At 40.1% G+C, this 14,602-nt stretch overlaps 2 protein-coding genes across 5 annotated transcripts in view; one reads left to right on the top strand and one right to left on the bottom strand.

Moving 5' to 3' along the window:
• Positions 1-8,460, top strand: part of LOC123036334 (putative RNA-binding protein Luc7-like 2) — a 30,946-nt gene extending 22,486 nt beyond the window's left edge. For all 4 annotated transcript variants that reach the window (XM_044455503.1, XM_044455502.1, XM_044455501.1 and 1 more), the window contains 4 exons: positions 1,765-1,856; positions 2,518-2,547; positions 5,577-5,771; positions 7,450-8,460. In XM_044455503.1, the coding sequence (XP_044311438.1) occupies positions 1,765-1,856; positions 2,518-2,547; positions 5,577-5,771; positions 7,450-7,648 (516 nt within the window). In that variant the 3' untranslated portion in view covers positions 7,649-8,460. The remainder of the gene's footprint in view (positions 1-1,764; positions 1,857-2,517; positions 2,548-5,576; positions 5,772-7,449) is intronic.
• Positions 3,367-5,581, bottom strand: LOC123036333 (jerky protein homolog-like). The gene has a single exon (XM_044455500.1). It carries the CDS (start codon positions 5,105-5,107, stop codon positions 3,506-3,508), a length of 1,602 nt encoding a protein of 533 aa, XP_044311435.1. The 5' UTR covers positions 5,108-5,581; the 3' UTR covers positions 3,367-3,505.
• Positions 8,461-14,602: the final 6,142 nt, after the last annotated feature.

The following is a 14,602-nucleotide window of genomic DNA, read 5'->3' as shown; positions in this document are numbered from 1 at the left end:
TACACAGTTTCAGTTACTGAGTCCTGAGGATGTGAACAAGGAACTTGGTCATGTTCGATCCACCACCTGTATGCTCGACTCTTGCCCTTCTTGGTCTATTGTTACAACTAAGGAGAGGATTCACACTTGGGTCAAGGAGACTGTCAATGCCTCTTTGAAAGAGTGGTACCAGCCTCCTTAAAAGAGGCTGTGACTAAACCACTCCTAAAAAAGCTGAACCTGGACCCAGGGAATGTGAAGAACTATAGACGTGTCACAAATATCCCCTTCTTGGCAAGGTGTTTGAGTGGGTGGTTTTATCCAAGATAAAACAGATTGAGATCCATTTCAGTTGGGTTTCAGTCCTTGTTTTGGAAAGGAAAACTGCCTTGTTCACCCTGTGGGATGATCTTTGCTGGGAGAGAGACAGGGGGAATGTGACCCTGTTGATTCTCTTGGACCTTTCAGCAGTTTTTGACACCAGCCATGGTGTCCTTCTCGATTGTTTCCAGAAGGAGGATTTTTGCTCTGTACCCTGTTAGTTGTGCCACTGGAAAAAGTCATCTGGAGGTATGGGCCAAGATGTCATCAATATGTAGATGACACACAGCTCCACCCCTCTTTTTCATTTAACCCAGATGAAATGGTTGCCATTCTGAATCAGTGCCTGAGCTCGGTAATGGACTGACTGAGGACCAACAAACTGGGACTCAGTTCAGACAAGCTGGAGGTAATCTTGGTGGGCAGATCATCTGTCCAGTGGGAAGATTTTCAACATGTCCTGGGCACCGTCCATAACTTGGGAGTGCTCCTAGACCCAGGACTATCACTGGAGTCAGGAGTGGACTTGGTGGCTCAGAGTGCCTTCCATCAGCTACTGCTGATTTACCAGCTGCGGCCTTATCAGGACAGGCAGAGCCTGGCTATGGTTATCCATGCTCTGGGAACCTCTTGTTTGGACTGTTGTAATATACTCTTCATGGGGCTTTTAGTTTTAAGAACTAAAAGATGGTTAATTTTATATATTTATATTTTAATACTGTTATTGTTGCTGCTGTATTGGGATGGTTAACGTTTATAATTGTTGAAGTTATTCCTTGCTTAGTGTTTTAGTGCTTCTTTTATTGTATCATTATTTTATCTTGGGTATTTTATTGTTGTATATATGCTTTACTGTTTGTAAACTGCCCAGAGAGCCCTATGGGGCAGTATATAAACATGGATGGATGGATGGATGGATGGATGAATAGCTCTTAAATAAGAATTCAAGAAGTTGTCTTTAAAAATGTCCTCTCACTAATGAAAATGCCTGTGGATTTTCACCCTCCTGTAGCATTTAAGAGCATATATCTTCATTTGAGCATTCCTTGCCTGTTGAATATGTTGTCAAGAGAAATACATGAATTTGCCAGTTGTCCAGCTTTTCCATTCACATGATCATACACCAAACCTTTATTTTGGTACTTATTCCTCAAAATAAGGTTAGAGTGATCACATTACTTCCTATTAATCTACTTCTCTCGCTCCCCACCATTACTATCTCTAAAGAATATGGCAAAACTAGTATGAAAATATCATTTAGAAATTAGGGCACTTCTCTAAATGATGTGCCTGTATAAATAAGTGTCCCATTTGGAGCGTGCATTGCATCCTCCTTGGTAAAGTGTACTACTGGTAATCATGCCATATTAGAAACAGAACCAAGCACAGACCAAAAGCAAGTGTTTAGCTTCTTTGGCTTTATCTTTTGAATATTTATTTATTTCTTAAACCTTTGTTTTTCAGAGAATTGTGGCTGATAAGCAGGAGAAACGAAATCAGGAACGTCTAAAGCGGAGAGAAGAAAGGGAGAGGGAAGAAAGGGAGAAGCTAAGGAGGTAGAACTCAATTTTTGCTGCATATAGTGCATATTTGCAGTTCCTGTCACTATTTTATATGGTTTTTGCCTTGTTAGAAAATGATTCTGCCGTTTCTAGGCTGTCACTAAGGGGGAAAAAAACAAATTAAATTGAGTAACAAACTGCATAGTTAGTCTATGAAGTTCACATCCACAGTTTGGTCTCCTTTAAAAGAGGATTCATAAAAGTGAAGTCTGTAAAAAGCCACTACTCCTGAAAGTTGTGTGCCCCCTCTGGTATCTGAAAGAGTATATCTTACACCAGTTGCTGGGGAACATGGCAAGGAAGGTTCTCTTGCACTCATGCCCTGCTTGGGGGATTCTGTGGGCAGCTATAAACAGAATGCTAGACTAGATGGATCCTTGGTCTGATCCAGCATGACCTTTGTTCTTACAGCATTAAATACACCTGATGCATTTCAGTGTTAGTCTTTTCTCAGGGGCAAAATGCTCTTGAACTATTGTGAGTTTGCATTAATTAAAAATTGAATAGTTAGTTTGTTTTGGACCTGGATTAAGACTTCTGCTCAGCATTGTCTGTACATTTAACATATAAAATGCTTTGTATTAATGTCATCTTTTAAACAGTATATTATGTGAATTGACTTTTCAGCATAAAAATTCACCTTTCTTATTTTCAGATCTCGATCTCATAGCAAGAACCCCAAAAGGTAGAATGTTATTTCTTTTATACATTTTCACAAGTGGGAACCATTGATCAGGATTGCATTGTTAAGAAGCATCTGTGGATTCTTTTTCCTGCTGTTCATTTGCTGGTTGCACACCTTCCTATTTCTACAATTACCCTTTCAGAGTGCAAGTAGCCTTATCATCAGGACCTGGCAAGGTGGGGAACAGGGTGGCCTCCATAGCACCTTACAACTTATGGCTTGTTTTAGAATGGTTTCAAAGCAACATAACTTACTATTCAACACTATTACTATTTTGCTCTCCCTTGAAGTTTTAAGATATCTGGGGAGTTTTGAATTCTACTGGTTTTAGGGGTTAGGTTTAGGGGTGTTTGTTTAAACTCAGAACTTAAGTTTTTTTAGTCCTGGAAGTAATATAGAGTCTTGTTGCCTTGTCAGTGGCACACAGTGTAGGAAGTGATTTCTCTTAACTATGCTTAATCAGCTACTACAGTAGACTCCCAACTATCCGGCCTAATGTGGCGGAAGGACAGGTCGGATAACAAAAAAGCTGGATAGGCCGGAGTTCTATAAATGCTCACTTCCTACCCCACCCATACCATTAAAAACACCCTTTTTATACCAGAACTCGCTCTTACTCATATTTTCTGACTTCTTAGTACAGGCCAGTACTTTATAAATGTTATGTACTGTACTGTACGTTTTAAAAATTTATTACAGATAAAGGAAGTCCAAGGATAAAAATAATGTACACATTTTAAGATAAATTTTATAATGTCTAACATAATTGCAGGAAACATAAAATCATGTACACTGTACAGTATGAATACATACACTTTTAAAATAAACAAAACATTAACGTAAAACGTAGGCTTAATTCTTACAAAAATTATTTAAATTTGTTTTACTGTTCATTGATAAATGATTACACAAATGTGAAAAGGTAGGCCTAAGATGAAAGAGTCAAAACTGACAGTTTTTAGTTTTTGAAAAAGTCCTTTATAGATGACTGCTTCTCCCTTTTAGCCCTCTTCTGCGATGCAATGTCCCTCCACTTACGCAAGCAGATGATATCAGCTGGCGTTGCTTCCTCCTGCTCACTAATGTACTGCAGCGCTGCCTCAATTGTCTTGAACCCTTCCGAATGTGGGATAAGATTTTTCCTGTCATCTAAGGATGCCTTCTCCTCCTCCTCTTCTATTACTTCCTCCTGTGTCATCATTTCCACAATATCGTTATCAGTTATTTCATCAGCTTCGTCGTTTGCCATCCATTCTGTAATGTCCTCTGCATTGACATTGTCACAGCCTGGTACTTTTTCGAGCAACGAAACAAGTTTATCATTTTCATCTTCCACTTCGGTTTCACACACAGGTTCAAGGTTGAAATGACCATCTTCATGGTCCAAAAGAATTTTCCAAGACTTTACAAGTGATATGTTTGGAATCTCTTCCCATGCTTCGGCCAACCACCTTATGACATCTAGCATGTCAATCTTTTTCAGAGTGGTTACGCAGTCTTCATTGTTATCAATCGCTGATATCAACGAACTGAGAAGACGCCAACGATACTTTTTCTTTAGCGTTTCAAGGACGCTCTGGTCCATTGGCTGAAAAACAGCCGTCACATTGGGTGGTAAAAATAAAGCTTTGATGTCTCCATCTGTGAGTTCGTCAGTGGCAGGATGCGAAGGTGCATTGTCAAGAAGTAGTACAGCTTTTCTTGGCAAATTGTTTTCTTTCAAATGTTTTTCTACAGTCGGTACGAATTCATTTTGGAACCAGGTTTTAAAGATTTCTGAATTCATCCATGCTTTCTTTTGATGTGTGTAATATAGGGGTAGTGATTCCCGATTTTTCAGTTTTTTAAAAGCTCTAGGTTTCTTTGATTTTCCTATTAACGTAAGCTTAAGCTTGTGGTTGCCAGTTGCATTACTGCAAGCCAAGATGGTGACTCGTTCTTTGCTTTTCTTGTATCCTGGTGCAGCGGCTTCTTTTTTTGATGCAAGCATTTTTGTAGGGAGCATCTTATAATTTAAACCGGTCTCATCACAGTTGTACAACTGCTCCCCAGAAATTCCCTCCTTTTCAATAAGCTTAAAAAGGTAGTCTTTGAACAAAGGTACAGCCTCTTTATCAGCAGATAAAGCCTCCCCACTTATGGTAATCTGGTGAATACTGAATCGTTTTTTCCACCGATCTAACCATCCATCACTGGCAGTAAATTCTGAATCTTCTCCTTCTATTTGTCGCTTAAGTTGCAATGCTTTTTTCTGCAATATCGGCCCAGTAACAGGCAAGCCTTTTCCTCTTAAGTGTTCATGCCACAAAAATAAAGCTTCCTCAACTTCTTTATGCTTACCTTTCAGCATCGTTTTTCTTACTTTCATTCCACTTCCACTAGCTTGGGCAGCACACCACTTTTCAATTTCTGCTCGATTTTTCTTCCAGTCTCCAACTGTACTTTTCCCGACTCCTAAATCTGAAGCAATAGTTTTTGCCATTACCCCAGAGTCTAGTCGTTTTATAGCACGTAGTTTCTCCTCCATAGTCACTACAACCTTTTTTCGTTTATCACCCATTTCGTGATCTTTAATAAAAAAATCAGCGAAGCACACCAAACAACAATTTACTAACTTAACCAGGAACAGTGGCAAACATATTCCTCACTTGTTGACATTCAATACACAACTGATGAAGCAAAGAACAGGTAGCAGGGTGGGGGAAATCTGCGCTTTGCATGTCGCAACTTGTGGTATGCACACGGTACGTAGGAGGATTGTAGCAGACGCCCGCTTGCAACGGCTTGGCAAAGTAAATTATTCCTCATTTTATTATGGAGAATTATTATTTTTTAACTAGGCTGGATGGTCGCGAGCTGGATAGTCGGGAGTCTACTGTATTTAGAGTTTCAGCCCATAGAGACATCAGTTTCAAAGCATTTTGTTAATCATTAAGATTAGCAAACTCTTATGACAAAAATTGCTAATAAAAGACCTTGTATATATGGCAGATACAGTATATGCTGTTTCTTTCATCTAATCTCTTCAGATCTAGATCCCGTGATCGCCGTAGGCATAGATCTCGTTCCTCCTCACGTGAACGAAAGAAAAGAACTCGGTCACGGTCCCGTGAGAAACGTCACCGTCACAGATCTCGCTCTACCAGTCGCAGCAGGAGCCACAGCCACCAAAGGAGCAGGCATAGCTCTAGGGACAAGAGCAGAGAACGCAGTTCTAAGAAAAGGTAATACTTGGATCTGTCCCAGAATGTCTAAATTACAGTCTCCTGATACTTTGACATTAATGTATAAAACCTAGCACATGTGCAACTTTTTCCAAATTGAGAGTACGTTAGTAATTCTGAGTACTTTCACTTGTATTATATATAATATGCACCTCCCACATACAGAGTATACCAATAGCAAACTGAGGTATTGAGTTAGGATGGCTCTGTATAACAAAACAAGGTTACTAAGAAACAAGAGCAAATGTATCATCATCCTTCAGGAAACTCTAAGGTTTGTAAACCATAAGGTGTGTGTTAGGATGCTGAAGGTGCAGAACACATGCCTCTTCAGTATCCTAACACCCTGAGGATTGTGCATGCTCCCTGATCACAGAATATTGAATATATGAAAGGAGATGGAATGAAATACTGATAAGGAACCATCATTTCCTTCACCGACCTTCCTGGTCACTGAGGTCATCAGAAAGCATATGTCTGGAGTGTACCCTAAGGAGAGACTTCAGAGCTGCCTCTAGAGGTCAGCAGGCATCAACACTGAATTGTTTTTGGCATCTCCTGAAAACAGTTTTAATTGAGAATGCCTTCCTTATCTAACCACCCTAATTTTTTAAACTTTGTTTTTAACACATTTATTTGTTTTATCTTCTGTTCACTGCTCTGTACTTTTAGAATAAATAAACAATCCTGAAAGAAGGCATGGAACACTGAGAAAAGCACTCCACACTGCAACTTCTTATTATATATTCAGTTGTAGGAAAGAAAAATAACAGTGTAATACTGCATATGGCTACTTGGACATAACCACCATTGAATTTATTAACTTCAGCTGGCCAAGGCTGATGGGACTTACCCTCCCCTGGAGAATAGTATCGCAGCCTAAAGCTTACCGTAAAGCTTGTAGACTCCATGGTGTGCCACGCTTTTGCATCTAACACATTTTTATTGTTACCTACCCATGACTCATAACCAGGACTTTACTAATTTTCTCACACTCTTGCTTAAGTGTAGAACTCACTATCGGAACTCTTTCTTTTGGACTTTGGCTTTTTATCCTTTTATCTTCTCCATTGTCAGTTTTTAACTTCAAAGCTACTTATACAGGGACCAGTCTCCAAATCCAGGTTTATTTGTAAGCATAGGTTATCACTATGTAAGAAAATGATTTGGAGTGTTACCTTAATTCTCTTTTGTAACTTTTGAAGCATAATACTAGCAAACAGACTATAAATACAGTCCTTTAGTACTGGATTGAAGGTGACTTTTTTTGTTCTACAAATGTGCAAACCCTTACCCTGACAAATCAGTGGAGGAAAATATTAGTTTGAATTATTTTCATGGAATGTGCATGCTCTTTTTGTAGTGTGAGAATGTAGGGTGCTGCATGAGACTACTAGAAACTATTCAGTTTCAGTAGATGACCAGTAAAAACTTTGGCTTGTGCTACTATGAAAATATGTTAGGTAGCAACAGTTTGATTCTTCTCCCTGAACTTTTTTTTGAATTGGAAATAAGAATAGGTCCTTATTAGGTTAAAATTAAAAAAAACTCTTTTCTGTTGTTATTCTGTAAATGGTGCATTCTATCCCTTTTTTGCCTTATGCTTGCTAGACTGGCCTCTAATTCACACAAGTAATCACTAATTAATGTAGATTAAGATACCTTGCAATTTTTTCAGATCCTCAAAAGAAAGATCTTCCAGAGATCATGAACGTTCAAGAGACCGCAACAGAACATCACGCGACAAAGAAAGGAGCCCCAGAGAAAAGTCACCTAGAGATCGAGACTGCAAAGACAGGAAGCGTTCCTATGAAAGTGCTAATGGCCGGTCAGAAGACAGGAGAAGTTCAGAGGAGCGTGAAGCAGGGGAAATATAACTGGCTGTACATTCACTTGATTCTTTAGCTTCCTATGGAGTTGCATACTGTGGTTTAGTTTACAGTTATTCAAAGGGACACCAATGAGCAGTTTCACACACTGATACAACTAGGATAGATGTACAGTATATAAAAATGGTTATAATGAAGCCTGAATTGACCCTTTCCAATTGATGGCAACTAAAGCAGTGTCCTTTTCCCCTCCCTTCCAATAAACTTGTAAAACATATTTTCAAAGACAACAATTCCAAAAAGACAACAATTTTATGTACAAAGATGTAGATCTCAGTGTTTTATTCTCCCTTTTTCAATACAAGTTATAGTGAACAAACTATATTGTGCTCTTTGCATTGGATGCTTTCAAACCTTTATAAGCTCCTCTAATTTTGCTCCTCTTCAAACAGCAGCACTGAGTAGGTTTTAAAGGGGGTGGGGGTGGGGGTACCAAGCTTTTCTTATCACTGTAAGATTGTGTTCTCAGTTGCTTTTCAAAAGCCTAAGATGTCTGACAGTATGTTTAGATTGGGAATGTGTGCTGGAGAAAATGGAAAAATGTTTTTTTTACAGTGCCTCTTCAGACTTGGAAATTGAACAGCTGTTGCATTTTTTTTAATTTCTACTGCAACTTTGAAATCAAAGCCAGTCCCATATCTCTGTACCATTTGATTGGTGTTCAATATACTTGTTTTTTTTCCATAAGACTTTTTCTGCTTTATCTTGTGGGGTGTTAACTGCACATCCTTAATTGTAAAAAAACAAAAAATAAAACCCACAACCAGTAATAAAAAATTAACAGTTTTGTCAATGAAATAGCTGTTGTGTTCCCCACTCCTTCCTCAGAACTAAACTGCATGTTGCTAGCATCTGTGCTTTCTATCGAGTCAGATGTACCTGGAAGCTACATGGTGGTTCTTTTAATTGGAAGGTAACACTTTATGCTCATATGTATTATAAATACATTCCCATTACAGTAGAAATAAGCTGTTGGTGTGATAGAAGAATGGAAGTACTACTTAGGGAGGCTAGCTATAACAACTGAACATTTATATGGTCTTGCTCACAGAGGTTTAATCCAACCAGACAGAGCTCACATATTTACTGCTGAAGATGTTACTGCATAAACATTCTTGGCATCCTAGTATGAAGGTGTACATTGCTTTCTCTTTATCTTTCCATGTACACATGGTGCCAGTTCATACAATCAAACAGCTGACCATGGCTAAGCCTGTGGCCATTTTGAATATTCAAGCCATGCCTTGTGTTATTTGGACCCAGTTGGCAGGGGTTTTGCAAAGGTTAAACAACCTGCACATAACCCACAACCTGTGATCCTTTGCATGTGCAGTTTGTGAAAAAGTGCCTTACTAGATCATGCTAGGCTAACCTAGTTGACTGTTATCTGCAAGATGCCCTGCAAATGCTGGTGGTCAGTCAGAAATCAGCCATTGGATTGAGAAATACCTTCAGTCCAGCCCCTGCTCTAAATGTAAGGACCTCTGAAAAACAATGGGCACAATCTTACAAATACTCAAGCAGAAAAAGTTCAACTTACAGAATTCCCCAAACAACCGTGCTGGCTGGAGAATGCTGAGGAATGTAAGACTCTTTTCTGTTCAAATATGTAAAGGATAGTACTTTTTCTTTGCAATGTGACAATGTAATAGTAAGCCATCTACGGAAAAGTGACTTGCATGTCAGTCCAGTATTTTCAGGAGGACTGGGATTCTTTCCATTCATTTTTAAAAGCATGTAACTCAGAACCAGAGGGGGGGTAACTGCCTCACCTTCTAGTTAAATCTAAAATTAGTAGTACAAAAACTAACTTGTTTAAGCTCACCATCAACTTGTCTCCTTGCCATTTTGATGATAACAAGTAGGCTGTGCTACTAATTTTTGATTTTTTGGACCCATATGTTTTATACATACTTAAGGGCACAATGTAGTGATCAGAGATCATAATACTGAAGTGCTACAAAGCAAATTCTTTAATCTGGGCCAGCACACTGGGACTTGACAGTCATTCCAGTGATTAAAGTTAAATATTTAAAGTTCTGAACTTAACAGAATAGTTATAGCAGGCATTATCAGTGCTTGATTTATTTGGCTGTGCTTTGCTTAAGATGCATACTGAATTTGACCTGCATTATAGAAAGGAATTACAATGCATACATACATTTAAACATATTCATGTAGCAACTTGCACTCAGATGCTTGTTTCTAATCGCTACTGAAGTCCCCCTCGAGGTGGTTTCATATACGAGAAGCAGGAATAGCTTTCTCCCAGCCTAAGATTGTGACTTATGTATGACTTGATCTATTGTAAGTCAGAGTGCTGGCTTCTACTAAGAGTCAATACATTTATGTCTTATCCAACTAACTTCAGAATGCTATGGGATGTTTTCTTGGTTGCCATTGTGAATAACCACAGGCCTGTTTATTCCAACATCCTGTTTCCCACAGCAACCAACAAGGTGCCTCTGAGAAGTTCACAGGAGGGCCATTTCTGCTAGCAACTGCTATTGACCAGGTTGGTATAATGAAACAACTCATAGATAACAAACCATGGGTTGTTTGGGAGCAAGCTGCTTCCCTTCCACTTTCCTACACAACCCGGAGTGCTTACCCAATCCCTGGGTTGTTGTCATGACGTCCAAATGCAACACTGCGTCATTCAGGGTTAAACAACTCAGCGTTTAAACCAATGGTTTGTTCAGTCATCGCAACAAAACCATAGGATCTATGGTGTTCCTGGGTTGTTCAGGGAAGCAGAGATCATGTGTGTGGGAAGCAATGCAGCTTATATGATCAAAAATCCAATAGTTAGCCATTACATGTGAACTAGGTCATTGACAGCCATGTTGCTTCTCATCCCAGAGAGTGTATGTAGCCATCATGACTAGTAGCCACTGATTGTCTTATATTCCATGAGTGTCTGATCTCTTTCAAAGCTATTTAAATTTGTGGGCCTCACCACATTTTGTGGAACTGAATTCCATAGTTTAAACACATGTTGGGTGAAGTACTACATTTTCTCCTTAATCTCCCACAATTCTTCATTGGCTGTAGTACTAAAAATGGGAAGGAAAGACTATCAACTTTTTTCATGCTGTATCCACTTTCAGGACATAAACCAAATTTAAGATTCCTTATTTGTATTGAAGTGCTGTGATCTTTCCCTTTATTTAATCCCATGTAAGAGAACCTGAGGGCAGAATCCATTGGGGTACTTAGCCCCCACCAGTTCTCTTTTCAATCTGCAGTGCTTTTACAGTTCTAGTGCAACCCAAAACAAGCAAAAACACTCATTTTTGGTAGGAGGCAGGTTGGTAGAACTTAAAGGAGCTCCATTGACATGCCTCCCAGAAATTAATGTCTCTGCTCATTGTTGGTTTCCCTAAGGAAGCACTTAATCTCCCTTAAGTGGTGGACCCTGCACAAATAAAATTTGGGGATCCTTCCTTGCAGAAGGGAATTCATGTATTAGAACTGGCAAGGATCTAAAGTGCCCTTTGGATTCTGATCTGAGGCAGAAGTAACTCATCTAAGCCTTATACTCTATGCCCAGGTTAAGCCAACCCATGTTATATGTGTATTTTTTAGTATTTTTAATACTAAAAAGGGTACAGTTCGGTGGATATGAGTGTGAGCCCCTGAACATGGAGGCTCATATTCATCCATTGCAAAGCAGGAGGAGGAGTGGTGGAGGCAATGTTTGCCTACTTGCTCCTCCCACCTTCCATTTTCACCTGTCTAATTGGAACATTTCAGTAAAGGAGAGGAGGTGGTGGTTTCCATTCCACCCTGCTCCTTTTAGCTGCTCACCATGTTTGCTTTCCTGACACTGAAGAAAAGCCAGACAGATCTTCCATGCTGGTTACAAGCGGTGGGACACAAGAGCTTTGATTCTCAGCTTCAAGGTTTTAATTCTATCTAACCTGGGAATCTGAGCTACCCAATGGCCCCTAGACATTGTCTGAGGGGCATGGGACCATTCCCTCTATATATTTTGTGGTATTTTCTGAAACACTTGAGTAATTCTTTTTTGTACTCTGGTATGCATGGATCACTGCCTTGTGGCGAAGGGGCTTGCGTAGCTCAATGAAGCTATGAGCTATGCTGTCCACCCAAGACGGACAGGTCATAGCAGAGAGCTCTGACAAAACGTGATCCACTGGAGAAGAAAATGGCAAACCCCACTCAGTATCTTTGCCATGAAAACCCCATGGACAGTACCAAAAGGCAAAAAGATACGACGCTGAAAGATGACCCCTCAGATTGGAAGGTGTCCAATATGTTACTGGGGAGGAGCAGAGGGCTAGTACTAGTGCCAGAAAGAATGAAGCGACTGGATCAAAGCTGAAAGGACACTCGGTTGCAGATGTATCTGGTGGTGAAGGGAGAGTCTGATGCTGTAAAGATCTATACTCCATAGGAACCTGGAATGTAAGATCCATGAATCAAGGCAAGCTGGACGTAGTCAAACGAGATGACAAGACTGACCATCGACATCTTAGGAATCAGTGAACTAAAATGGACAGGAATGGGTGAATTTAATTCAGATCACCATCAGGTATTCTACTACAGGCAAGAATCCCTCAGAAGAAATGGAGTAGCATTTATAGTCAATAAAAGAGTAAGAAAAGCAGTACTGGGATACAATCTCCAAAATGACAGAATGATTTCAGTTCGAATCCAAGGCAACTGTTCAACATCACAGTAGTTCAAATCTATGCCCCAACCACTGGTGCTGAAGAGGCTGAAGTTGACTGGTTCTATGAAGGCCTACACACCTTCTAGAATTAACACCAAAAAATGATGCCCTTATCATCATGGGGGATTGGAATGCTAAAGTAGGAAGCCAAAAGATTACCAGAATAATAGGCAAGTTTGGCCTTGGAGTACAAAATGAAGCAGGGCACAGGCTGGTAGAATTTTGTCAAGAGAATACAACGGTCATAGCAAACACTCTTTTTCAACAACCCAAGAGACGACTCTGCACATGGACATCACCAGACGGTCAACACAGCAGATTGACTATGTGCTCTGCAGCCAAAGATGGAGAAGCTCTATACTGTCAGTAAAAATTAGACCAGGAGCTGACTGTGGCTCAGATCATGAGCTTCTGGTTGCAAAATTTAGGCTTAAGTTGAAGAAAGTAGGGAAAAGCACTGGACAGCTCAGGTATGACCTAAATCATATCCCTGATGAATATACAGTAGAGGTGACAAATAGATTTAAGGAATTAGATCTGATAGACAGAGTGCCTGAAGAACTATGGACGGAGGTTCGCAACACTGTACAAGAGGTAGCAACTAAAACCATCCCAAAGAAAAAGAAATGCAAGAAAGTAAAATGGCTGTCTGAGGAAGCTTTACAAATAGCTGAGGAAAGAAGGGAAGTGAAAGGCAAGGGAGAAAGAGAAAGATACACCCAATTGAATGCAAAATTCCAGAGAACAGCTAGAAGAGATAAGAATGCCTTCTTAAATGAACAGTGCAAAGAAATAGAAGAAAACAATAGAATGGGGGGACCAGAGATCTCTTCAAGAAAAGTGGAGATATGAAGGGAACGTTTCATGCAAAGATGGGCATGATAAAGGACCAAAATGGCAGGGACCTAACAGGCAGAAGAGATTAAGAAGAGGTGGCAAGATCACACAGAGGAACAATACAAGAAAGAGCTTAATGTCCCTGATAAGCACAAAGGGGTGGTCACTGACCTTGAGCCAGACATCCTGGAATGTGAAGTCAAATGGGCCTTAGGAAGTCTGAGCAACAAAAAAGCTAGTGGAGGTGACAGTATTCCAGCTGAGCTATTCAAAATCCTAAAAGACGATGCAGTAAAAGTGCTACACTCAATATGCCAGCAAACTTGGAAAACTCAACAGTGGCCACAGGATTGGAAAAGGTCAGTTTACATTCCAAGACTAAAGAAGGGCAATGCCAAAGAATATTCAAGATACCACACCATTGCACTCATTTCACATGCTAGCAAAGTTATGCTCAAAATCCTACAAGCTAGGCTCCAGCAGTATGTGGACCGAAAAATACCAGAAGTACAGGAGGGATTTTGAAGAGGCAGAGGAACTAGAGATCAAATTGCCAACATACACTGGATCATGGAGAAAGATAGGGAGTTCCAAAAAAATCTACTTCTGCTTCATTGACTATGGTAAAGCCTTTGATTGTGTGGATCGCAACAAATTGTGGCAAGTTCTTAAAGAGATGGAAGTACCAGACCATCTTATTTGTCTCTTGAGAAACCTATATGCGGGTCAAGAAGCAACAGTGAGAACTGGACACGGAACCACTGATTGGTTCAAAATTGAGAAAGGAGTTCGGCAAGACCGTATACTGTCGTCCTGCCTATTTAACTTATATGCAGAACACATGAGAAAGGCGGAGCTAGATGAATACCAGTTGGAATTAAGATTGCTGGGAGAAACATCAACAACCTCAGATATGCAGATGATACCACTCTCATGGCAGAAAGTGAAGAGGAACTAAAGAGCCTCTTGATGCGGGTGAAGGAGGAGAGTGCAAAAGTTGACTTGAAACTCAACATTAAGAAAACTAAGATCATGGCATCCGGTCCTCTCACTTCCTGGCAAATAGATGGGAAAGAAATGGAGGTAGTGACAGAGTTTATTTTCCTGGGCTCCAAGATCACCGCAGACAGGGACTGCAGCCAAGAAATTAAAAGATGCTTGCTCCTGGCAGGACAGCTATGGCAAATCTAGACAGCATACTAAAAAGAAGAGACACCACCCTGCCAACAAAACTGCGTATAGTCAAGGCTATGGTTTTCCCAGTTGCAATGTATGGTTGTGAAAGTTGGACCATAAGGAAGGCTGAGTGCCGAAGAACTGAGGCCTTTCCTTTGAACTGTGGTGCTGGAGAAGACTCCTGCGAGTCCCTTGGACTGCAAACCAGTCAGTCCTAGAGATCAACCCTG

Source organism: Varanus komodoensis, unplaced genomic scaffold (genome assembly GCF_004798865.1).
Source record: "Varanus komodoensis strain SLA01 unplaced genomic scaffold, ASM479886v1 scaffold8, whole genome shotgun sequence".
Classification (NCBI taxonomy): Eukaryota; Metazoa; Chordata; class Lepidosauria; order Squamata; family Varanidae; genus Varanus; species Varanus komodoensis.
The sequence above is the reverse complement of the archived record's forward strand: the minus strand, read 5'-3'. Positions and strand labels throughout refer to the sequence as shown.